At 49.8% G+C, this 26655-nt stretch overlaps 1 protein-coding gene across 3 annotated transcripts in view; it reads left to right on the top strand.

The window, feature by feature from the left end:
* The window catches only part of LOC144593364 (xanthine dehydrogenase/oxidase-like), an 81433-nt gene extending 57467 nt beyond the window's left edge, over positions 1-23966 (top strand). For all 3 annotated transcript variants that reach the window (XM_078398823.1, XM_078398822.1, XM_078398821.1), the window contains exons 28-37: positions 846-927; positions 1916-2011; positions 3896-4024; positions 4120-4194; positions 7963-8015; positions 10214-10328; positions 13242-13307; positions 17005-17193; positions 19915-20082; positions 20672-23966. In XM_078398823.1, coding sequence (XP_078254949.1) covers positions 846-927; positions 1916-2011; positions 3896-4024; positions 4120-4194; positions 7963-8015; positions 10214-10328; positions 13242-13307; positions 17005-17193; positions 19915-20082; positions 20672-20722 — 1024 coding nt within the window. In that variant the 3' untranslated portion in view covers positions 20723-23966. The remainder of the gene's footprint in view (positions 1-845; positions 928-1915; positions 2012-3895; positions 4025-4119; positions 4195-7962; positions 8016-10213; positions 10329-13241; positions 13308-17004; positions 17194-19914; positions 20083-20671) is intronic.
* Positions 23967-26655: the final 2689 nt, after the last annotated feature.

The following is a 26655-nucleotide window of genomic DNA, read 5'->3' as shown; positions in this document are numbered from 1 at the left end:
TTTCCTCCCACATCCCACAAAGACGTGCGGGTTTGTAGGTTAATTGACCGTCTGTAAAATTGCTCCCTAGTGTGTCGGGAGTGGATGTGAAAGTGGGATAATGTAGAACTAGTGTGAGCAGATGGTCGGCGTGGACTCGGTGGGCCGAAGGGCCTGTTTCCACGCTGCGTCTCTCAGTCAATCAGTAGTCCTTTCTTCAACAACTGAGCTACAAGCAGTTTGTGCAGGAAGGTTGCCAAAGTGATCTTGAAGATTGGAAGGTAGCAAATAGAGTTGTTCAAACAAGTACAATCTGATGGAACAAATTGCAAATGGTGGAGACTCCATCTTGTTCCAGACTCTGAATGTTTCCGAGGCAGTTGTGACGTTGGGCTGGGCTGGAGCACGGTGTCGACGTTACAGTCAGATCGGCCGTGATCTGCACACACAAGGAACTGCCGACACTGGAATCTGGGGCAAAGCACAAAGTGCTGGAGGCACTCAGCGGGTCAGGCAGCATCTGTGGAGGGAATGGACTGGTGACATCAGCTCGGGTCCCTTCTTCAGGCTCAGGATAGGTGACATTTGGGTCGGGACCCCTCTTCAGTCTGAAGAAGATTCCCGGCCTGAAACGCCGCCTGTCCATTCCCTCCACGGATGCTGCCTGACCCGCTGAGTTCCTCCAGCACTTTGCGCTCTGTTCAGCCACGGGCTTCTCTCGAAGGGTGGAGCAGGCTTGAGGGGTCGAATGGCCTCCTCGGTACGCGGGCTCTTGGGGGTGGGGGTGACGGGGTCGCGACCTCCAGCGGTTTCCACGGCTACCACTCCGGCCCACAGGAACTAACGGTCTCCCATCTTTCTGCCAGGCAGCATCGCTGGAAGAAGAGGGGGCTGGCAGTAGTCCCCACCATGTTTGGAGTTAGCTTCACTGCCACGTTCCTCAATCAGGTACAGAAGGGACTCCCTTTAATCCAACTTTGCTGGACATTATCGCGCGAGAAACATTATTCCCTCTATCCTGTCTCTGTACACTGTGGACGTCTCCAATGTAATCACATATTGTCCTTCCGCTGACTGGATGGCACGCAGCAACAAAAAATGTCACTGCATCTCGATACATCTGACAATAATAAACAAAAGTAAACTAAAGTAAACTAGACTAGACTGGGGCTAGACTGGACTATCCAATCAGTTCAGATAATGCTATACATAAATACTAGTGTAAGAAAATAACTGCAGATGCTGGTACAAATCGAAGGTATTTATTCACAAAATGCCGGAGTAACTCAGCAGGTCAGGCAGCATCTCAGGAGAGAAGGAATGGGTGAAGTTTCGGGTCGAGACTCTTCTTCAGACTGATATATAAATACGATATTCAGACTATATATATATATTCAGACTGTACATAAATACGATCAAACCAAACTCAAGTACAACAGGTGGAGCAAAGGGGGAGATACAGAATATAGTTCTCAGCATTGTAGCGCACCAGTTCCACAGACAAAGTCCAACGTCCACAATTGGGTAGGGGTGAATGGGACTGTACCCTAGCTTATGGAAGGGCCGTTCAGAAGCCTGATAACAGAGGGGAAGAAGCTGTCCCTGAGTCTGGTGGTGCGCGCTTTCAAGCTTCTGTACCTTGGTCACATCCTCTGGGATTTCTTGCGGTCTTGAGCAGAGCTGACCCCACACCTCCAGCCTCTCCTCTGGCAGCTTATTCCAACGCACCACCAGATAATGGAGATGCAATGAACCACAAGAGGCCATCAACGTCTGAAGGTCGGGATGTTGCCAGCCTGGGCGATGAGATGTTGTTCCTTGAGGGGGGCCTGGTTTCATCGGGGTGGTGGAGGAGAGGAAGGGCTGAGGGGTGGGTGTGAGCGGGTGTGGGGTGGAGGCTTCAGGTTAACCCCTTGCCCCCTGTGTTCTGTTTCAGGCAGCAGCTTTGGTGCACGTTTACACTGACGGCTCGGTGCTCCTGACCCACGGTGGCACGGAAATGGGCCAAGGCCTCCACACCAAGATGGTTCAGGTACCCACAATGCCCTTGCCCCCCCAAGGCCTCCACACCAAGATGGTGCAGGTACCCACAATGCCCTTGCCCCCCCAAGGCCTCCACACCAAGATGGTGCAGGTACCCACAATGCCCTTGCCCCCCCCAAGGCCTCCACACCAAGATGGTGCAGGTACCCACAATGCCCTTGCCCCCCCAACGAAAACAGCAGCCGCCTCCATTTCTGCAGCACAACCTGGCAGTTTGTGGCTTCACGTTTCTTAAAGCTGTAAATGCATAGACATCGACGGACGAGAAGGATCGAGTCTCCTTTTAGCCCAGGGGTTGGCCTGACTGCCAGAAACCTGCAGATGCGAGAAATCTGAAATAAAACTGAAAATGCCATCAGACAGCCGCTGGGCGGAGAAAAGGGGAGTTTAAGTTTCAGGTCGGTGACACTTCACCAGAATAGATCTATGCTCAGTTTCTCGGCGGTCTCCTGGGATCCAGGATAGGCGCAAAGTGCTGGAGTAACTCAGCGGGACAGGCAGCATCTCTGGAGAGAAGCAATGGGTGAGGTTTTGGGTTGAGACCCTTCTTCACACCTTGAGATTCTTCGGATCCAGGGTTGGGAGGGGGGGAATCTTGTGGTAGCGCCTGCAATGTCTTGCTTCAAACCTCCCTGTCCAATGTGGCAGATGAATGAGTCAATGGTTTGCCCATCAAGTATTCACGGGTGACTAGATTTATAAATTCACCTGCCCCATGAGACAAGCCGCCCATTCCAGGTGCAAGTCTGATAAACTGCTGCCTCAGGAATGCCTCACTGGTCTTTGTCCGCAGTTATCTGGAGTGGGAACTGAACCCACGCTGACTAAGAAGCCGTCCACAGAGACAGAGAGCAACATGGGACAGTCACGGTGGCGCAGCGGTAGAGTTGCTGCCTTACAGTGCTTACAGCGGCAGAGACCCGGGTTCCATCCCGACTACGGGTGCCGTCTGTACGGAGTTTGTACCTTCTCCCCGTGACCTGCGTGGGTTTTCCACGAGATCGTCAGTTTCCTCCAACACTCTCCAAAGACGTACAGGTTTGTAGGTTAGTTGGCTTGGTAGAAGTATAAATTGTCCCCAGTGTGAGTAGGATAGTGTTAATGTGCAGGGGTCGCTGGTCAACACGGACTCGGTGGGCCGAAGGGCCTATTTCTGCGCTGTATCTCTAAACTAAACTGAACAAAAATACGGCACGGAAACGGGCCCTTCGGCCCATCGGGTCCGCACCGACCATCAGCCTCCCACTTGCAGGAGAAAGAAACGCAGATGCTGGTTTAAATCGAAGGTAGACACAAAATGCTGGAGTAACTCAGCGGGTCAGGCAGCATCTCTGGAGAGAAGGAATGGGTGACGTTTCACGTCTTCAGTCTGAAGAAGGGTCTCCACCCGTAACGTCACCGATTCCTTCTCTCCCGAGATGCTGCCTGACCCACTGAGTTACTCCAGCATTGTGTGTCCATCTTTTGTATAGATGTCCTGTTGTACTGACTTAACCTTAAGAGTTGTGATCACAGCCTTTGACTGGGACACCTATCCCCTTGTGCAAGTGAAATAAACCCTCTGTTAATAGACAATAGGTGCAGGAGGAGGCCATTCGGCCCTTCGAGCCAGCACCGCCATTCACCGTGATCATGGCTGATCATCCACAATCAGTACCCCGTTCCTGCCTTCTCCCCATATCCCCTGACTCCGCTATCATTAAGAGCTCTATCTAGCTCTCTCTTGAATGCATCCAGAGAATTGGCCTCCACTGCCTTCTGAGGCAGAGAATTCCACAGATACACAACTTCACAACTCACTGTTGATGGTTAATCTTATAGTTCCTCGATTAAAGGGCCGACTTCATCCAAATGAACGCTGTGGTTTATCCAGGTTGCAAGCAAAGTGCTGGGAATTCCAATTTCCCGGATTCACATCTGTGAGACAAGCACCAACACGGTTCCAAACACAAGCCCAACTGCAGCCTCTGTCAGCTCCGATATGAACGGAATGGCCATTAAGGTAAGACCTCAAACCCAGTAAACATACACTGGCTTTATATTTTAAACCACTCTTCACATCAATTACCAGTAACCCCTCTCCCTCTTTCTCTGCAGATCGCTTGTCAGACTCTTCTGGAAAGATTGGAACCATTTAAATCAGCCAATCCAACAGGAACCTGGGAGCAGTGGGTACGTGGAACAAAGTCAGTCAAGAAGCATCTCCGCCCGAAACGTCATCCATTCCTTCCCTCCAGAGATGCTGCCTGGCCCGCTGAGTTACTCCAGCACTCTGTGTCTTCCATTAAAGTCAGTCACTTTGGTGGTTGTCTAGTTCTGACCGCCCCATTACAGGAAGGATGTGGAGGCTCTGGAGAGAGTCCAGAGGAGGGTCACCAGAGAGCAGACACGAGGAACCGCAGATGGTGGTTTACAAAAAAGAACGCAAAGTGCTGGAGTAACTCAGCCGGCCAGGCAGCATCTCTGGAGGACAGGGACTGGCGATGTTTCGTATCAGGACCCTTCTTCAGACTGATTGGTGTAAGGGGGATAAAGCTACTTGTGGATATATGGGGGTATAAGGAGAATGACGACAGACACAAAAGGCTGGAGTAACTCAGCGAGACAGGCAGCATCTCTGGAGAGGTGACCGTTCATATCAGGCCGAAGAAGGGTCTCGACCCGAAACGTCACCCATTCCATCTCTCCAGAGATGCTGCCTGACCCGCTGAGTTACTCCAGCATTTTGTGTTGACCTTCGATTTAAACCAGCATCTGCAGTTCTTTCCTACTCAAAGACAATAGACAATAGGTGCAGGAGGAGGCCATTCGGCCCTTCGAGCCAGCACCACCATTCAATGTGATCATGGCTGATCATTCTCAATCAGTACCCCGTTCCTGCCTTCTCCCCATACCCCCTGACTCTGCTATCTTTACGAGCTCTATCTTGAAAGCATTCAGAGAATTGGCCTCCACTGCCTTCTGAGGCAGAGAATTCCACAGATTCACAACTCTCTGACTGAAAAAGTTTTTCCTCATCTCCGTTCTAAATGGCCTACCCCTTATTCTTAAACTGTGGCCCCTTGTTCTGGACTCCCCCAACATTGGGAACATGTTTCCTGCCTCTAACGTGTCCAATCCCTCAATAATCTTATGTTTCAATAAGATCCCCTCTCATCCTAAATTCCAGCATATACAAGCCTAGTCGCTCCAGTCTTTCAACATACGACAGTCCCGCCATTCCGGGAATTAACCTAGTGAACCTACGCTGCACGCCCTCAATAGCAAGAATATCCTTCCTCAAATTTGGAGACCAAAACTGGACACAGTACTCCAGGTGCGGTCTCACCAGGGCCCGGTACAACTGCAGAAGGACCTCTTTGCTCCTATACTCAACTCCTCTTGCTATGAAGGCCAACATTCCATTGGCTTTCTTCACTGCCTGCTGTACATGCATGCTTCCTTTCAGTGACTGATGCACTAGGACACCCAGATCTCGTTGTACGTCACCTTTTCCTAACTTGACACCATTTGGATAATAATCTGCCTTCCTATTCTTACCTCCAAAGTGGATAACCTCACACTTATCCACTAGACAGCATAGCTTTAAAGTGAAAGAGATTAAATGTAAAAAAGATGGGCGGGACAGGTTTTTTTACACAGATGGGTGGTGACTGCTAAATATCCTTTAAACTTTGTCCCTCCGATCTTAAAGCTAAGGGGAAAGAGGATGTATCTATCTTAGAACAGTGCAGGATAGGGGAGTCTAAAACTAGAGATCACAGGTTTAGGGTGGCGAGATGGTGGCACGGTGGCGCAGCGGTAGAGTTGCTGCCTCACAGCGCCAGAAACCTGGGTTCCATCCTGGCTACGGGTGCTGTCTGTGCGGAGTTAGTACGTTCTCCCCGTGACCTGCGTGGGTTTTTCCCCAGGTCCTCTGGTTTCCTCCCACACTCCAAAGACGTACAGGTTTGTAGGCTAATTGGCTTGGTATCATTGTAAATTGTCCCTAGTGTGTGCAGGATAGTGTTAGTGTGCGGGGATCGCTGGTTGGCGCGGACTCGGTGGGCCGAAGGACCTGCTTCCACGTTGTATCGCTAAACGGACTAAACTAAACAGTTTCAGTTTAGTTTATTGTCACATATACCAAGATACGGTGAAAAGCTTTTGATGCGTGCTAACCAGTCAGCGTAAAGACAATGCATGATTCCAATCGAGCCATTTACAGTGTGTAGATACATGATAAAAGGGAATAACGTTTAGTGCAAGGTAAAGCCAGCAAAGTCCGATCAAGGATAGTGCGAGGGTCACCAATGAGGTAGATAGTAGTTCAGCACTGCTCTCTGGTTGTGGTAGGATGGTTCAGTTGCCTGACAGGGCGGCACGGTGGCGCAGCGGTAGAGTTGCTGCTTTACAGCGAATGCAGCGCCGGAGACTCAGGTTCGATCCTGACTACGGGTGCTGCACTGTAAGGAGTTTGTACGTTCTCCCCGTGACCTGCGTGGGTTTTCTCCGAGATCTTCGGTTTCCTCCCACACTCCAAAGACGTACAGGTATGTAGGTTAATTGACTGGGTAAATGTAAAAATTGTCCCTAGTGGGTGTAGGATAGTGTTAATGTGCGGGGATCGCTGGGCGGTGCGGACTTGATGGGCCGAAAAGGCCTGTTTCCACGCTGTATATATATGATATGATATGATATAACAGCTTGTAATATCTGATGCTTGCCTGATAATATCTTGCACTGTATCTCTAAACTTGCACTAAAAGTTATTTCATTTATCATGTATCTGTACACAGTGGACGGCTCGATTGTAATCGTGTATTGTCTTTCTGCTGACTGGTTAGCACGCAACAAAAGCTTTTTACTGTACCTCGGTACACGTGACAATAAACTAAACTCAGACTAAATCAACAAGCCTCCAGTCAGAATAACGAGGCGCAGAATAACTCACACGATATACATACAATGAGCGTTTGTCAGCACTGGGCCTGTACTCACTGGAGTTTAGAAGAATGAGGGGGGGACTTCATTGAAACATATAGAATAGTGAAAGGCTTGGACAGGTGTGGAGAGGATGTTTCCACTAGTGGGAGTCTAGGAGTAGAGGCCACAGCCTCAGAATTAAAGGACATTATTTTAGGAAGGAAATGAGGAGGAATTTCTTTAGTCAGAGGGTGGTGAATCTGCGGAATTCTTTGCCACAGAAGGCAGTGGAGGCCAATTCACTGGATGTTTTCCAGAAAGAGAGAGTTAGATTTAGCTCTTCGCGCTAACAGAATCAGGGATATGGGGAGAAAGCTGGAACGGGGTACTAATTTTGGATGATCAGCCATGATCATATTGAACGGCCAAACGGTTCGAAAGGCCAATTGGCCTACTCCTGCACCTATTTTTCTGTTTCTATAAGATCACGTGACAGGAGTAGAATTAGGCCATTCGGCCCATCAAGTCTACTCCGCCATTCAATCATGGCTGATCTATCTCTCCAAACCCCATTCTCCTGCCTTCTCCCCATAACCCCTGACACCCGCACTGATCAAGAACCTACCTATCTATCTCTGCCTTAAAAATATCCATTGACTTGGCCTCCACAGCCTTCCAGAATTCCACAGATTCACAACTCTCTGGATAAAAAGGTTTTATTCCCACCCCTTATTCTAAAACTGTGACCCCTGGTTCTGGACTCCCCCAACACCGGGAACATTTTTCCTGCACCTTAGCCTGTCCAATCCCTTAAGAATTTTCTATGTTTCTATAAGATCCCCTCCCAAATTCCAGTCGATCCATTCTTTCATCATATCTCAGTCCCGCCATCCCGGAAATTAACCTGCGCGGCACTCCCTCAATAGCAAGAATGTCCTTCCTCAAATTAGGAGCTCATGATGTGATCTTATGATTCCCAGCAGGTGTGGACATGAAGCATTGTGTGATAGATCGTTATTCCTTGTTGTTCCTCAGGTCTCCTCAGCGTACATGGAAAGAGTGGGACTGTCAGCCACCGGATTTTACAGGTAAACCTCTACGTCCGGTCTCAACCTGGGGATGACTGTGGGCTGGGCTCGGGAACAGACAGAGCTGCAAAATAATCAGACATTTGGCAGAGAAAATCTTGCATTAAGTATTAAGTGGACTTGTCAGTGGGGAGAACAATATCTACACAATGGTAGACATAAAAAGCTGGGGTAACTCAGCGGGTCAGGCAGCATCTCTGAAGAAAAGGAATAGGTGACGTTTCGGGTCGAGACCCTTCTTCAGACACTGGACCCGAAACGTCACCCATTCCTTCTCTCCAGAGATGTTGGAGTTACTCCAGCTTTTTGTGTCTATCTTCGGTTTAAACCAACATCTGCAGTTCCTTCCTACACAATGATGTTGTTTTCAAGCAAGCCAACGATCAGTGAGACTACACAAGGAACTGCAGATGCCGGAATCTACAGTAAAATACAAAGTGCTGGAGGAACTCAGTGGCCCAGGCAGCATCTGTGGAGTGAACGACATTTCGTGGAGGGATCCTTGTTCTGACTGGTTATAGCAGGGGAGAGAAAGTTGGAGGACAAACCCTGGACACAATGAAGGGGTGGGGGGAGGGGGTTTGATGGGTAGATGGGTGGAGTAAGTGACAAAGGCTAGAGGTGAAAAGGTGACGAAAGATGTCAGGTAAGTTTGAGTTGAGTTGAGTTTATTGTCACGTGTACCGAGGTACAGTGAAAAGCTTTTTTTGTTGCGTGCTAACCAGTCAGCGGAAAGGCAAAACATGATTACAATCGAGCCGTCATCAGTGTTCAGATACATGATAAAGGGAGTAATGTGAATAACGTTTAGTGCAAGATAAAGTCCAGTAAAGTCCAATCAAAGAAGAGGTGTGGGATATAAAGCCAGAGCGAGGGATATAGATGGAAGGGGAGGGGGCAGGGGAAAAGATGGGGGGTGGGGGGCGAGAGGGGGCCGCTCCAGGTCTTCTGGAGCAGGTGCCCGATCCAGGTGAGCCCCAGGCTGCTGCACGGCCTCCAGCCGTCACCTTCCTTGGTCGTGTGCATCGTCCTGAGAACCCACATACATCCATCTCCTCGCCATCCACCTTTGGGTCCCTTCCACAGCCAACCTTGAAGGCGCGGAAGGCCAGACGCCGGCTCCATTTCCTACCGGCCTTGCTCTTCGAGTCTGTCATCATCAAAGATACTAGAGGAACAAGATAGACCACTCGAACTAAAAAACCATAGTACGTCAAGACACCATTTTAGTAAGCAAAAACTTGCAGAAACATTTTAAAAGAAAAATAACAAAAACTGTGAGTTGATAGATGAGATATATTCTGCATTTTTATGGTATCATCACACATACTGTTCCCCCACAACACTGATTGCACTGCTAGAGGCCGAGCGAACGGTGGGTTTTGCCTACTAAAATGGCTCCCTTATGTACTACACTTCAGTATAGGCGATTTCAACGGAGTGGTCCATCTTGTTCCTCTAGTATCTTTGGTCATCATCGCAGGCTCCCTCCTTTGGGCTTTTTATTTTTTTAATTTTTCTTTACAAAAATAAATGTAATCAATCATTTCATTAGTAATATATACAACACGAAACAATACCAAACAAACCCACCACCATAATACAAAATCACCCAATTATCTAAACAAGTATTCTAAAATGTCAAATGCACTCTTAACCGACTTGGTGGCGCAGCGGTAGAGTTGCCGCCTTACAGCGAATGCAGCGCCGGAGACTCAAGTTCGATCCCGACTACGGGCGCCGTCTGTACGGAGTTTGTACGTTCTCCCCGTGACCTACGTGGGTTTTCTCCGAGATCTTCGTTTTCCTCCCACACTCCAAAGACGTACAGGTTTGTAGGTTAATTGTCTTGGTGTAAGTGTAAATTGTCCCTAATGTTGTAGGATAGTGTTAATGAATGAATGAATGAATGAATGAATGAATGAATGAATGAATGAATGAATGAATGAATATAACTTTATTGTCATTCAAAACTATACAGACGAGTGCATATTTGAACGAAATTCCGTTGCAACTGGCTCACAATGTAACACCAAATAATAAAAATTGATTAAAGAAAAATGAATAAATAAGTAACTCGATGTGCGGGGATTGCCAGTCGGCGCGGACTCGGTGGGCTGATGGACCTGTTTCCGCGCTGTATCTCTAAAGTAAACTAAACTAAACTAAACTGACACAGACCAATGTTCCCTGGATAGGACTCCTGATCTGAACTACAATTGGAATGAGAACAGGGGAAGACCTTACAGTTACTTCAGTTACGGCGTGGCCAGCTCGGAGGTAGAAGTTGACTGTCTCACCGGGGACCACAAGGTAAGAACGTCTGAATCGGGAACAGGCGCCAGGGTGGCGCAGCGGCAGAGTCGCGGCCTTACAGCGCCAGAGACCCGGGTTCGATTGCCTGAGTGCGAAGAAGGATCCCAAACCGAAACATCACCCATCCATGTTCTCCAGAGATGCTGCCTGACCCGCTGAGTTACTCCAGCACTCTGTGAAACGTCACCCATCCATGTTCTCCAGAGATGCTGCCTGACCCGCTGAGTTACTCCAGCACTCTGTGAAACGTCACCCATCCATGTTCTCCAGAGATGCTGCCTGACCCGCTGAGTTACTCCAGCACTCTGTGAAACGTCACCTATCCATGTTCTCCAGAGATGCTGCCTGACCCGCTGAGTTACTCCAGCACTCTGCATCCATATCCGGGTTGGATTCGATCGTGAGCGGCCACTTGGCCCATCGAGCCCGTTCCACCATTTTAATAAATCTGGAGAACTTTGGAACAGTTACAGGCGCATCAGCGCATCAACTTTCTCACAGGCCCCTTCTTTTAAGACCTTAAGAAGGAGTCCATCAGATCTCAGACACTGGCCTAGTTCATGGTTCATAAGGTCATAAGTGATTGGAGCGGAATTAGGCCATTAAGGCCCATCAAGTCAACCCCCGCCATTCAATCATGGCTGATCTATCTCTCCCTCCAAACGCAAATTCTCCTGCCTTCTCCCGATAACCTCTGACACCCGTACTAATCAAGAATCTATCTATCTCCACCTTAAAAACATCCATTGACGTGGCCTCCACAGCCTTCTGTGGCAATGAATTCCACAGATTCACCACCCTCTGACTAAAGAAATTCCTCCTCATCTCCTTCCTGAAGGAACGTCCTTTGATTCTGAGGCTATGACTTCTAATCCTAGACTCTCCCACCAGTGGAAACATCCTCTCCACATCCACTCCATCCAAGCCTTTCACCATTCGATATGTCCCCCCTCATTCTTCTAAACTCCAGCGAGTACAGGCCCAGTGCTGACAAACGCTCATCATATGTTAACCCACTCATTCCAACAACGCCAGTGGTTTGAATGTGATCACATCCCTGGTAATGTTCCAGAGTCCTTCCTTCCTTCCCATCCCCTGATTCACAGCTATTTATGGGACGTTGCTGGATTGATTGATTGACATTAGGGCGGCACGGTGGCGCAGCAGTAGAGTTGCTGCCCCACAGCGCCAGAGACCCGGGTTCCATCCTGACTACGGGTGCTGTCTGTACAGAGTTTGTACGTTCTCCCAATGACCACATAGGTTTTCTCTGGGAGCTCCAGTTTCCTCCCACACGCCAAAGACGTACAGGTTTGTAGGTTAATTGGCTTTGGTAAAAATTGTAAATTGTCACCAGTGTGTGTAGGATAGTGCTAGTGTGTGGGGATCGCTGGTCGGCACAGACATGGTGGGCTGAAGGGCCTGTTTCCGCGCTGTATCTCTAAACTAAACTAAGACATTGATTGAGAGATAAAGCAGGGAAACAGGCCCTTCAGCCCAATGAATCCATGCTGACCATCGATCACCCACTCAACACAAGTTCATGGCTAACATTACAATTGCTAATTCTTTAATTAAATTAATCTAACCTCCAGTTTTTTAAATTTGAATTGATTGAAAGGTACAGCATTTGACAGAGGGAGAGAGGGGGGCGGAGAGAGGGACGGGGAAAGAGGGAGGGAGAGGGAGAGAAAGATGGAGAGAGGAGATAGTGGGAGACAGGGGATGGGAGAGTGATGGAGGGGGAGAGTATGGAGAGACAGAGAGAGAATGAGATAATGAGAGAGAGGGGGAGAGAGGCAGAGGGAGAGGGGGAGAGAGAAAGAGACAGACAGAGCGATAGCGAAAGATGGAGAGATACAGAGAGAGAGAGAGAGAGAGAGAGAGAGAGAGAAGGGGAGGGGAAAAGACAGGGAAAGGGAGAGGGGATAGAGAGGGAGAGAAAAATAGAGTATGAAAGAGAGATAGACAGAGATTGAGTCAGTGCAGCCTATTCCCAACAAACACAACCTATTCACCTGACTCTCAGTCTGAAGAAGGGTCTCGACCTGAAACGTCACCCATTCCTTCTCTCCAGAGATGCTGCCTGTCCCGCTGAGTTACTCCAGCTTTTTGTGTCAATCTATGGATACAGTGCCTACTGGCCACCGAGTCCACACCGACCATCGATTACCCGTTAGCAGCACTAGTTCTACGTTATCCCACTCTCTCATCCACTCCTTACACACGAGAGGGCCAATTTACAAGAAGGCCAATTCACCCACAAACCCGCATGTGTTTGGGTCAAGGGAGGAAACCCACGCGGTCACATGGGAGAACGTGCAAACTCCACACACACACACACACACACACAGACACACGCACACAGACACACACACACACACACACACACACACACACACACACACACACATACACACACACAGACGCGCACACACACACATACACACACACACACACACACACACCCACACACACACACACACACACACACACACACACACACACACACACACACACCCACACACACACAGACACACACACACACACACAGACACACACACACAGACACACAGACACACACCTCACACATACACACACACAGACACACAGACACACACACACACACACACCCACACACACACACACACACACACACACACACACACACATACACACACACAGACGCGCACACACACACATACACACACACACACACACACACACACCCACACACACAGACACACAGAAGACACCCAAGGTCGGGATCGAACCCAGGGTCTCTGGCTGCGTGAGGCAGCGGCTCTACCTGCTGCACCACTGTGACGCAGTGCTTGTATCCACTGGTCTGAATGCTGATGGAGGGTGCTGGTGAATCCCGCCGTAACCCCGGACTCTGTTTGATTTCAGAACCTGCGCACAGATATCGTCATGGATGTGGGTCTGAGCCTGAACCCAGCGGTGGACATTGGGCAGGTGAGCAAGAGGGAACAGTGGGGAAAGACAACAGACAATAGGTGCAGGGGGAGGCCATTCGGCCCTTCGAGCCAGCACCGCCATTCAATGTGATCATGGCTGATCATTCTCAATCAGTACCCCGTTCCTGCCTTCTCCCCATAACCCCTGACTCCGCTATCCTTAAGAGTATCTAGCTCTCTCTTGAATGCATTCAGAGAATTGGCCTCCACTGCCTCTGACTGAAAAAGTTTTTCCTCATATCCATTCTAAATGGCCTACCCCTTATTCTTAAACTGTGGCCCCTTGTTCTGGACTCCCCCAACATCGGGAACATGTTTCCTGCCTCTAACGTGTCCAATAATAATCTTATATGTTTCGATAAGATCCCCTCTCATCCTTCTAAATTCCAGTGTATACAAGCCTAGTCGCTCCAGTCTTACAACATATGACAGTCCCGCCATTCCGGGAATTAACCTAGTAAACCTACGCTGCACGCCCTCAATAGCAAGAATATCCTTCCTCAAATTTGGAGACCAAATCTGCACACAGTACTCCAGGTGCGGTCTCACTGGGGCCCTGTACAACTGCACACAGTACTCCAGGTGTGGTCTCACTAGGGCCCTGTACAACTGCACACAGTACTCCAGGTGCGGTCTCACTAGGGCCCTGTACAACTGCACACAGTACTCCAGGTGCGGCTGGGATTCCTGGATCTCGGCCTGTCCAAGATGGGTCCACAGCCCATGACTTTGCTTATTTAGTTTAGTTCAGAGATACAGCATGGAAACAGGCCATTCGGCCCACCGAGTCCACCCGGCCCAGTGATCATCCCGTACACTTGTGATATTGTAGGGACTACTTTGTTGTATCACAAGGACTACTTTGTTTGCCTGTGTAGTAACATGTATATAAGAGAATGAGGTGATTAGGTGGCCACTCTGGTTCCAGGTGGCCACGGAATAAACAGCCTGGAGTTGAGCTCCAGCATTATAACCTTTTACACACGTGTACTTGTGGTCCGTCCAGAGTCACTAAAGGTACAACAGGTACCGGACCACGAAGTACAACAACACTCTCTCTAACCTACCCACTAGAGATTATTTACAGAAGCCAATCCACCTACAAACCGGTATTGCTTTGGAGTGTGGGAAGAAACCGGAGCATCCGGGGGACATGTGGGTTTGTCGGTGAATTGGCCCTCTGTAAATTGCCCCCAGTGTGCAGGGAGTGGATGCGAAAGTGGGAGAACACAGAACTAGTGTGAACGGGCGATCGATGGACAGCATGGACTTGTTGGGCCAAAAGGCCTGTTTCCGTGGTTAAACTTTCAATCAATTCAATGTTTTTGTTTAGCTGTTAGACTAATTTAATTAAAGAATTAGCAAATGAGTTAGACTCATTTAATTAAACAATTAGCAAAAGCAATATTAGCCATAAACTAGCGTGAATGGGTGATCGATGGTTGGCATGACTTGTTGGCCTGTTTCTATGCTGTATCTCTAAACTGAACAACTAACTAGGTAGGAAGGGTCTCGACCCGAAACGTCACCCATTCCTTCCCTCCTGAGATGCTGCCTGACCTGCTGAGTTACTCCAGCATTGTGTGAAATAAATACCTTCGATTTGTACCAGCATCTGCAGTTATTTTCTTAAACTAACTAGGTAGAGTGAAGGGAGAGAAACGGCAGGCAGAATATAGTCTGCAACATCAGACAGTATCTCAAGGACACACGTTGGCCCATCTCGTTGCAGCTTTCTCTGTGTCTCTGTTTTCTCAAAGTCTCACAGTGCAGTGAACGGCATGTCCACAGGGTGGCGCACCTAGACAATAGACAATAGGTGCAGGAGTAGGCCATTCGGCCCTTCGAGCCAGCACCGCCATTCAATGTGATCATGGCTGATCATTCTCAATCAGTACCCCGTTCCTGCCTTCTCCCCATACCCCCTGACTCCGCTATCCTTAAGAGCTCTATCCAGCTCTCTCTTGAATGCATTCAGAGAATTGGCCTCCACTGCCTTCTGAGGCAGAGAATTCCACAGATTCACAACTCTCTGACTGAGAAAGTTTTTTCCTCATCTCCGTTCTAAATGGCCTACCCCTTATTCTTAAACTGTGGTAGAGTCGCCGCCTCACAGCTCCAAGGACACAGGTTCGACCCTGACCGCTGTCTGTGTGGGGTTTGCACGGTTCATAGAAACATAGCAAAATAGGTGCAGGAGTAGGCCATTCGGCTCTTCAAGCCAGCACTGCCATTCAATGTGATCAGGGCTGATCATCTCAAATCAAGATTTCAAGATCAGTTTATTGTCACACGTACCAATTAAGGTACGGTGAAATTTGAGTGACCACACAGCCATACCAAGTGAAAAGCAACAAGACACACAGCCACACAAAGTAAAGTTTAACATGAACATCCACCACAGCGGATTCCACATTCCTCACTGTGATGGAAGGTAATAAAGTTCAAACATCTTCCTCTTTGTTCACCCGCGGTCGGGGCTGTTGAACCGTCCGCAGTCCCTGATCAAAGGCCCCGCAGCCAACTGTCCGAGGCCCTCGTGTCGGGGCGATCGAAACTCCCCGCGGCACGGAGCTCCCGAGTCGGCCTCTTCTCACCAGAGACCGCGGGCTTCACGGTGTTAAAGTCCACAGGCCCCGCGGTTGGAGCTCTCCACAGTCGATCCCCGGCAACGGGTCGCAAGCAGTACCCCGTTCCTGCTTTTCCCCCACATCCCTTGATTCCTTTATCCCCAAGAGCTAAATCCTGAGAGTTGAATCCTTGCGTCCCCGTGAGTCTCCCACCCCAACACACCCCCGGCTGATCCGGTTTCCTCACACATCCCCAAGACCTGCTGGTGGATTGGAGAGCCATGTAAAGAATCATGAGGGGAATTCGGAGGCAATGTGTGAAGACAGAAACCACAGCTCCACAAGAAGAGTCAAGAGTCAGGAGTCAAAAGTGTCCTAGATAGAACAATGACTGTGTGTCTATCTGTCTATCTCTTGTTCATACCCTATTTTTCTCTCCCTCTCTCTATCCCCTCTCTCTCTCCCTGTCCTTTTCCCTCCCCTTCTCTGTATCTCTCCATCTTTCACTATCCCTCTGTCTGTCTCTGTATCTCTCTCCCCCTCTCCCTCTGCCTGTCTCTGTATCTCTCTCCCCCTCCATCCCTCTCCTATCCCCTGCCTCCCACTCTCTCCTCTCTTCATCTTTCTCTCCCTCCCCCTCCCTCTCTCCCCCACCCTCTTTCCGTCCCCCTCCCTCATCCCTCTCCCCCTCCCCCTATCACTCCCCTCTCTCCTATCTCTCACTCCCCCTCTCTCACTTCCCCTCTCTCTCTCCCCTCTCCACCCCTCTCTCACTCCCCCCTCTCTCGTTCCCTCTTTCCTCTCTCCCCCTCTCTCACTTCCCCTCTCTCCCCCCCCCCCCCCACACCCCCCTCTCTCTCCCTCTCCTCTCTCCCTCTCCTCTCTCCCTCTCTCACTCCCCCCTCTCCCTCTCCCTTTCTCTCTCCCTCTCTTTCTCCTTCTCTCTCTCCCTCTCTCCTCTCTCCCCCTCTCTCACTCCCCATCTCTCACTCCCCCCTCTCCCTCCCCCCCCCACACCCCCCCCCCCCGCTCTCTCTCCTCTCTCCCCTCCCTCTCTCCCTCTCCCTCTCTCCCCTCCCTCTCTCCCCCTCCCCCTCCCCCTCTCCCTCCCCCCTCCTCTCTCAGGTGGAAGGTGCCTTTGCCCAGGGTCTGGGTCTCTTCACTCTGGAGGAGTTGCGTTATTCTCCGGATGGAGTTCTGTACACACGGGGTCCCGGCTCCTACAAGATCCCGGCCGCTGGCGACATTCCTGCCCTGTTCAACGTGTCCCTCCTTCGGGAAGCTCCCAACAAGAAAGCCATCTATTCATCCAAGGTGAGTGCAGAACATCTGCTGCTTAGCCGACAAAGGGAGCTGCTTTCAATGATTTTAAAGCAAAGTTACCAAACCCGCATTTAGTCAAGTCAAGTCAAGTCAAATTTATTTGTCACATACACATACTGTGCAGTGAAATGAAAGTGGCAATGCCTGCGGGTTGTGCACAAAAAGAATTACAGTTACAGCATATAAATAAAGTTAATAAGTTACTATTAGTGTCGACAAAAATTTAGTCCCTGGAGTTATAATAGTTAACAGTCCTGATGGCCTGTGGGAAGAAGCTCCGTCTCATCCTCTCCGTTTTCACAGCGTGACAGCGGAGGCGTTTGCCTGACCGTAGCAGCTGGAACAGTCCGTTGCTGGGGTGGTAGGGGTCCCCCATGATCTTGCTTGCTCTGGATCTGCACCTCCTGATGTATAGGTCCTGCAGGGGGACGAGTGTAGTTCCCATGGTGCGTTCTGCCGAACGCACTACTCTCTGCAGGGCCTTCCTGTCCTGGGCAGAGCTGTTCCCAAACCAGACTGTGATGTTGCCGGGCAGGATGCTCTCTACAGCCCCTGAGTAGAAGCAATGAAGGATCCTCAGAGACACTCTGAATTTCCTCAATTGTCTAAGGTGGTAAAGGCGCTGCTTTGCCTTACCCACCAGTGCGGCGATGTGCGTTGCCCACGTCAGATCCTCTGTGATGCGGACTCCCAAGTATTTAAAACTGCTCACCCTGTCCACAGTAGACCCATTGAAGCAATTCCTGTTGAATACACATTTTCGTGAATGTTGTGATTCTTTTCAGCAACAGTTTAAAAGTGAAGATTTTGTTCAAGGTTGAACGTCATCCTGTGAACGGGACCTGAGGAAGGGTTGCATCAGATGTACGATGCTGACCTACTAGTCTGAAGAAGGGTCCCGACCCGAAACGTTGCCTACCCATGCCCTCCAGAGACGCTGCCTGGCCCGCTGAGTTACTCCAGCACTTTGTGTCTTTCCTTGCCAAACCAACATCCGCAGTTCCGAGTTTCTAGATGGAGGATGCTCCCCGGAACATGTTAAATAACATAGAACAGTACAGCACAGAAACAGGCCCTTCGGCCCACACGGTCTGTGCCGAACATGACGCCAAGACCAACCCACCTCCTGTACATAATCCATATCCAAACCATTCCCAGCATATCCATAAATCAATCCTAAAGCCTCTTAAACGCCACTATGGTAACTGCCCCCACCACCACCCCTGGCAGCGTGTTCCAGGCCCCCACCACCCTCTATGTAAAAAACCTGCCCCCACACATATCCTTTAAACTTTGCCCCTCTCACCTTAAAGCTGTACCCTCCGGGGATGGCACCGTGGCACGGCGGTAGAGTTGCTGCCCCACAGCGCCGGAGACCCGGGTTCCATCCTGACCACGGGTGCCGTCTGTAAGGAGTTTGTACGTTCTCCCCGTGACCTGCGTGGGTTTTCTCTGAGATCTTCGGTTTCCTCCCGCACTCCAAAGTCGTACAGGTTTGTAGGTTAATTGGCTTGGTATAAATGTAAATTGCCCCTAGTGTGTGTAGGATAGTGTTAATGTGCGGGGATCGCTGGTCGGCGCGGACTCGGTAGGCCGAAGAGCCTGTTTCCGCGCTGTATCTCTAAACTAAACTAATCTTTGACATTTCCATCCTGGGGAAAAGGTTCAGACTATCTACCCTATCTATGCCTCCCATAATTATATATACTTCTATCAGATCTTCCCTCAAACTCGTGTTCTACAGAAAACTATCCAACTATGTCCAAGTATAATATGAAACACACAGTGTTGGAGGAACTCAGTGGGTCACGCAGCAACTGGGGAGGGAGCGGACAGGTCAGGGCCCCTCTTCAGACTGATGGTAATGGGGGGGGGGGAGAAAGCTGGAGGAGATGTGGAGGCAGGTCAAAGCCTGGCGAGTGATAGGTGGATACAGGTGAGCGGGGAGGAAGGGAGGTTGATGGCTGGAGGTGAACAGGTGACAAATGGGGGTCAAGTAAGGAGAGGAGAGGAGTGAAATGTAAAGCCGGAGGGAGGGATATGGGTGGGAGGGAGCGGTGGGGGTGGGGGGGAATAATGGCTGGACAGTGAGAGAATGGGTGGTCGTTGGGCTGTGGGCTCGGCAAGGGACTTTTGGAGGGATGAATGTGAGTGATCCACTATCCTAAGCTAAGATTGGTGGATGTCGGAGGAATTGCTGTGAGTGATCCACTAGCCTTGGTTTTGATTGGTTTATTGGAGGGGTGGGTGGGTGGGAGTGATCCACTAGGTTGTGGTATGTTTATTGGAGGGGTGGGTGGGAGTGATCCACTGGGATCTGGTGTTTATTGGAGGGGTGGGTGAGTGATCCACTGGTGTGTTTATTGGTGGGGTGGGAGTGATCCACTGGGCTGTGGTGTGTTTATTGGAGGGGTGGGTGAGTGATCCACTGGTGTGTTTATTGGAGGGGTGGGAGTGATCCACTGGGATCTGGTGTTTATTGGAGGGTGGGTGAGTGATCCATTGGTGTGTTTATTGGAGGGTGGATGAGTGATCCACTGGGATCTGGTGTTTATTGGAGGGAGGGTGAGTGATCCACTGGGCTGTGGTGTGTTTATTGGTGGGGTGGGTGAGTGATCCACTGGGCTCTTTATTGGTGGGGTGGGTGAGTGATCCACTGGGCTCTTTATTGGTGGGGTGTGAGTGATCTGTGATCTGGTGTGTTCCCCACAGGCCGTCGGAGAGCCCCCTCTGTTTCTTGCCGCCTCCATATTCTTTGCCATCAAGGATGCCGTGGCCGCCAGCAGGACAGGGGCCGGAGTCTCGGAGCCGTTCCGTCTAGACAGCCCGGCCACGCCAGACAGGATACGACTGGCCTGCACCGACTTCCTCACCCAGATGGTACGGGCTTCCCGCCGTAGTGCCGGGCCGAGGGGCCGAGGGGCCGAGGGGGCGGGCTGGAACCTTCCTCACCGTCCCAACGCCAACATTGCCCACACACTCGGCCTTCTCACTCTGTATCTTCCCCTCTGTTATCAGGCTTCTGAACGGCCCTTCCATAAGCTACGCTACTGTCCGATTCACCTCTACCCCATTGCGGACATTGGACTTTGTCTCAAAGTCAGAAGCCTGATAACAGAGGGGTGAAGCTGTCCCTGAGTCTGGTGGTGCGCGCTTTCAAGCTTCTGTACCTTCTGCCGGACGGGAGCGGGGAGATGAAGGAATGACCGGGGTGGGACAAGTCTTTGATTGTGTCGGCTGCTTTCCCGAGGCAGCGTGAGGTGTAGATGGAGTGGATGGTGGGGAGTCTGGTCTGTGGGATGGACTGGGCTGCATCCACGACTCTCTGCAGTGTCTTGCGGTCTCGGGCAGAGCTGTTCCCACACCAGGCTGTGATGCAGTGTATTTGCACCTACATCATCAACTGCAGGGTGGATTTTCATTGTGCACGTGAAAGTAACAATGGACCTGGTTGTCCTTCCTTCCCCAGTGCCCTCCTGCGGAACCGGGAACCTTTACTCCTTGGAACGTTGAGGTGTAGCCCGAGCACGGGAGACGAGCGATTCCAACGTGTGAATGAGGCAACATGGATCATCATTCAGCCCGCCCGCCCTTCTCCATCGCTCAAAGACTCAGCAACGGAGCCTGGACCTCCAACCAACCCCTGCGACCATCCCCACCCCACAACACAATAAAACCACATTGTCGGCATGCACTGCTCCACATGTGGCTTGCAGGACGCCAAGCGTAGACTGGGCAAACGATCCACCAAACACCAGTGCCCGGCCCGCCAAGGCCTGCTGGATCTCCCGGTTGCCAAACACTTTAACGCCCCCCCTTCCCATTCCCACGCTGACCTTTCTGTCCTGGGCCCCCTCCACTGTCAGAGTGAGGTCACACGCAAACTGGAGGAACAGCACCTCATATTGTGCTTGGGCAGCTCACAGCCCCATGGTAGGAACATTGAAGTCTCCAATTTGAAGTAATACCACCCCAACCTCCACCCCCTCTGTTTCCATCTCCCACCTTCCCAAGTCACCCTGCTCCCTCTCCCCTCCATTCACTCATCCCTCATCCCCGAGTCCCCTCCCCCCCCATTTCCCTTTTAGTTTAGTTAAGAGGAACAGCACATAAACAGGTCCTTGGGCCCACCGAGTCCGCACCGACCAGCGATCCCCGCACACTAACACTATCCTACACACACTTGGGATAATTTACATGTGTACTAAGCCAATTAACCTACAAACCTGTAGGAAAGAACTGCAGATCCCTCCTCACCACTCTTTTTCAGATTTCTCGCTCTTACTCCACCCGACCCGAAACCTCACCAGTCCATTCCCTCCACAGATGCTGCCTGACCCGCTGAGTCCCTCCAGCACTTTGTGTTTTGCTCAAGAGACCACCCATGTCCTCTCCAAAATAAGGACAAGAAGTGCTGAAAATGCCCAGCGGGTTAGCCGGCCTCTGTGGGGAGAGAAGCCGAATTAATATTTCAGATTGAAGCAAATCAGGACCAGAAATAGCCCGTTTGCCCCAACAAAGAATGCACCAGCATTCAGTGTGATCATGGACTATCTGAATGTGCCTTCAACTCTGCCATTATAACATTTAAACCCGCGTTTGAAGAAATTGTCGTGACCCGAAACGTCATCTGTCCAGCCCCACCACAGATGCTGCCTGTCCCGCTGAGTTCCTCCAGCACTTTGTCCAGTGTTTCACTCAAGATTCCAGCATCTGCATTCTCAACCTTTCAACCTCTTTGTTGTTGAGTCATTAGTGCTAAAAGCAGAATTTGGCCATTCGGCCCATCGAGTCTACTCTGCCAATCAATCATGGCTGATCTCTCTCCCATTCTCCTGCCTTCTCCCCATAACCTCTGACACCCATACTAGTCAAGAATCTATCTATCTCTGCCTTATAAATATCCATTGACTTAGTTTAGTTTAATTTAGTTTAGTTTAGAGATACAACGCGGAAACAGGCCCTTCGGCCCACCGCACATTAACACTATCCTATACCCACTTGGGACAATTTTTACATTTACCAAACCAATTAACCTACAAATCTGTACGTCTTTGGCGTGTGGGAGGAAACCGAAGATCTCGGAGAAAACCCATGCAGGTCACGGGGAGAACGAACAAACTCCGTACAGACGGCACCCGTAGTCGGGATGGAACCCGTGTCTCCGACGCTGCATTCGCTGTAAGTCAGCAGCTCTACCGCTGTGCCACTGCGCCTCTTGGCCTCCTGTTGCAATGAATTCCACAGATTCACCACCCTCTGACTAAAGAAATTCCGCCTCATCTCCTTCCTAAAGGAATGTCCTGTAATTCTGAGGCTGTGACCTCTGGTCCTAGACTCTCCCACTAGTGGAAACTTCCTCTCTGCATCCACTCTATCCAAGCCTTTCACTATTCTATACGTTTCAATGAGGTCCCCCCTCATCCTTCTAAACTCCAGCGAATGCAGGCCCAGTGCTGACAAACGCTCTGCTATGTTGTGTTAACAACGTTGAAGGATTCTGTTCCTGCTGATGTTTCAAAGATTCAGGGTCAGTGGAGAATAATCAAAATATTCACCTCATCTCCTCTGTCTGCATGTGATCCATATCCTCCATTCCCTGCATAACCATGTGCCTATCTAAAAGGCTCTTAAACATCACTGTCTCACTGCATTCCAGGCACTTATCAGGCACAGAAGCTTGAAAGCGCGCACCACCAGATTCAGGCACAGCCTCTTCCCCTCTGTTTTCAGGCTTCTGAACGGTCCTTCCATAAGCTAGGGTACTGTCCCATTCACCTCTACCCCATTGCGAACATTGGACTTTGTCTGTGGAACTGGTGCGCTACAATGCTGAGAACTATATTCTGCACTCTGTATCCTCCCCTTTGCTCAACGTATTATATTTGGTTTAGCCTGACCATAATTATAAAAAATATTATCTGATTTCATTAGATAGCATGCAAAGCAAAGCTTTTCACTGTATCTCTGTACAAGGAACAATAATAAACCTAAACCTACACTGAAGAAAACTTAACCTGCACATCTCCTTAAAATGTTTCCACTTTCACCTTAAAGCTATTCTTTTTAGTCTTTGACATCTCCCATCAGTTTAGTTTAGTTGAGTTCATTGTCACGTGTACTGAGGTGCAGTGAAAAGCTTATGTTGCGTGCTCTCCAGTCAGCGGAAAGACAATACAAGATTACAATCGATCCATTTACAGTGTATAGATACATGATAAGGGAATAACGTTTGGTGCAAGGTAAAGCCAGCAAAGTCCGATCAAGGATAGTCCGAGGGTCACCAATGAGGTAGACAGTAGGATGGTTCAGTTGCCCGATAACAGCTGGGAAGAAATGCTCTGACTGTCCTATCTGTCTCACAATTTTGCAGACTTTTATCAGGTCTCACGTCAGCCTCCAGTGCTCCAGAAGAAACAATGCAAGATTGTCCAACCTCTCCTTATAGCTAATGCCCTCTAATCCAGGCAGCACGTGTGAAATGAATCAAATCTGTTGCTCCTCTATATTACCTGCTAAGGTTTTTTTCTGTTTGCATAAATAAAACTGCATAATCAAATCTTTAGCAAATCTGCAAAGATGCCCACAAATTCTCTTGTACCTTGTTTAAAGATCTACTGGGCATATACATATTGAACGCTAGGCCACACTGCGAACTGCATGTCCTGCGTTTGTGGAATGATTTTTATGTAAAAGACATCTACTCATTTCAGGTTATGATCAAGAAGCAAATTATAATAAACAATTCAATGAAAAAAATACAATATCGTTTCGAACTCTGTATTTCTTGGTTTAGATTTTGTTTTGGGAATTAGAATATCAGTTACTGTAAAAAATCTTTATTATCAAAGTCAGGTCAATGGATACAAAGACTCGAACAACAGATGGAAAAGTGAATGATACATAAATTAGTCATAAATTCATTAAAGACAGTAAACAGAAAAAAGACAAAAGATAGTGCAAAATACAAATAGAACAAGGCAGGAGGTGGTCCATAGTGTGCCTAAATCCAGTTGCTAAACACTTTAACTCCCCCTCCAATTCCCACACTGACCTTTCTGTCCTGGGCCTCCTCCATTGTCAGAGTGTCTCCCTCTCCCCTGACTCTCAGTCTGAAGAAGGGTCTCGACCTGAAACGTCACCCATTCCTTCTCTCCAGAGATGCTGCCTGACCCGCTGAGTTACACCGGCATTTTGTGTCTGCCTTCGGTGTCCATAAACTAGTCTTGTTTATCTTCGCTTGGGCCACGCCCTGCTACACCTTGGCAGTTCAAATGTAGGGATCGAACCTGGGTCTCTGGTGCTGCAAGCGCTGCAATGCAGCAACTCCAGTGCTGCGCCACCGTGCCGCCCTTGAAATCAAACGGGAGAAACCGAGGGTGGTGAATCTGTGGGATTTATCGCCATAGAAGGCTGTGGAGCCATCAAATGATATTTTGAAGACAGAGATAGATACAGTAGATTCTTGATTAGTACGGGTGTCAGGGGTTATGGGGAGAAGGCAGGAGAATGGGGTTAGGAGGGAGAGATAGATCAGCCGTGATTGGATGGCGGAGTAGACTTGATGGGCCGAATGGTCTGATTCTGCTCCTATCGCTTATGACCTTATGGACTGATGAAATTAATTCGTGAACGTAAACCGTCCACGCCACATGGCTGCTTCATCAGCGTCTGACGTCAGCGATAAGGTGTACAAGTTCACAAGTTACAGATGTAGAATCAGGCCACTCGGCCCATCGAGTCCACTCCGCCATTCAATCAAGGCTGATCTCTGCCTCCTAATCCCATTTCCCTGCCTTCTCCCCATGACCCTTGACACCCGTTCTAATCAAGAACTTGTCTATCTCTGCCTTAAAAACATCCACTGACTTGGCCTCCACGGCCGTCTGTGGCAATGAGTTCCACAGATTAAATACCCGCTGACTAAAGCAGTTCCTCCTCACCTCCTTTCTAAAAGAGCGCCCTTTAATTCTGAGGCTGTGACCTCTGGTCCTAGACTCTCCCACCAGTGGAAACATCCTCTCCACATCCACTCTATCTGTGCCTTTCATTATTCTGTAAGTTTCAATGTCCCCCCTCAACTTTCTAAACTCCAGCAAGTACAGGCCCAGTGCTGTCAAACGCCCATCATATGTTAACCCACTCATTCCTGGGTTCCAGCATTCCAGCCAAACGATTTCCCCTTTCCCCCACTGAACAAAGTGAGGAGCACAGTGTGCTGGTGGAGTGCCAGCAAAACACCACCCAAGCAGCAGAAAATAGATCCTACTGTCCCGTATTATTATTTTATTTTTGTAACAGGCAGGGATCCTCCCTATCCTGGTGTGAGGAGACATACATCCTTGAACCTTAGCCGCCATTTGATTAATAATAGTCTGGCATCTAACTGGGGCGGAGATAATTCAACACTGCAAACAAACATCCTGACCCCCAGGAGACGTCAGGTTGGTCTAAGAAGCCAACATTCCCGTCCTCGGAGTAGGATTCTAATAACAAGCCGCTTAATCACGGCTGAATTCCTTGCCGATAAGCAAACAGGAACCATTGTGCTTTTTATAGATGTCCAGTTTACAGGTTACGGGAGCAAAGGGCAGCGGAGTTGTTCCCTGGTTTGCGTGCGGACGGTGGGGGGGGACATGGGTTCCCAACGCCCGCCACCGCAACTGAGGCGGGCAACAGAAATCATGGAGACGGTATGGCACGGTGGCGCAGTGGTAGATTTGCTGCCTCGCAGCGCCGGAGACCCGGATTCAATCCTGTCCTCGGGTGCTTGTCTGTTTTGAGTTTGTACGTTCTCCCCATGACCCACTTGGGTTTTCTCCGAGATCTTCGGTTTCCTCCCACACTCCAAAGACGTGCACATTATACTTCAACCCACCGAGTCCACGCCGACCATCAACCACCCGTTCACACTAGTTCTGTGTTATCCCACTTTCCCGTCTACTCCCTGCACACTAGGGAGCAATTTTGCAAAACCCAATTAACCCACAAACCTGCATGTCTTTGGGACGAGGGGGGGAAACTGGAGCACCCGGAGGAAACCCATGCGGTCTCAGGGAGAACTTGCCAACTCCACACAGACAGGACCTAAGGTCAGCATCGTACCCGGGCCTCTGTACTTTGCCACCCTGAGTAGGTCACGTTGTCGACCTCCCCGTGGTGAGCCCTGTCAACTGACCTCAGTCAGGCCAACGACAACAAACAGAGGCAGCAGAAGCAGGAGCAGCTTCATAACTTCTGCTGCCTCAAACGCAAGAAAAAGAAGTAGGTTCAATAACTACCATTCAAGGACATTTCGACTAAGCTACCTCTGGCAACTTGTTCCATACACCCACCACCCTCCGTGTGAATAAATTGCTCCTCGGCTCCTCTTTAAATCTTTCCCCTCTCACCTGGGGTGGGGTGGGATGGAGTGGGGTGGGGTGGGGTGGGTGAGGTGGAGTGTGGTGGGGT

The sequence above is a fragment of the Rhinoraja longicauda genome, chromosome 5, assembly GCF_053455715.1.
Source record: "Rhinoraja longicauda isolate Sanriku21f chromosome 5, sRhiLon1.1, whole genome shotgun sequence".
NCBI lineage: Eukaryota > Metazoa > Chordata > Chondrichthyes > Rajiformes > Arhynchobatidae > Rhinoraja > Rhinoraja longicauda.
The sequence above is the reverse complement of the archived record's forward strand: the minus strand, read 5'-3'. Positions and strand labels throughout refer to the sequence as shown.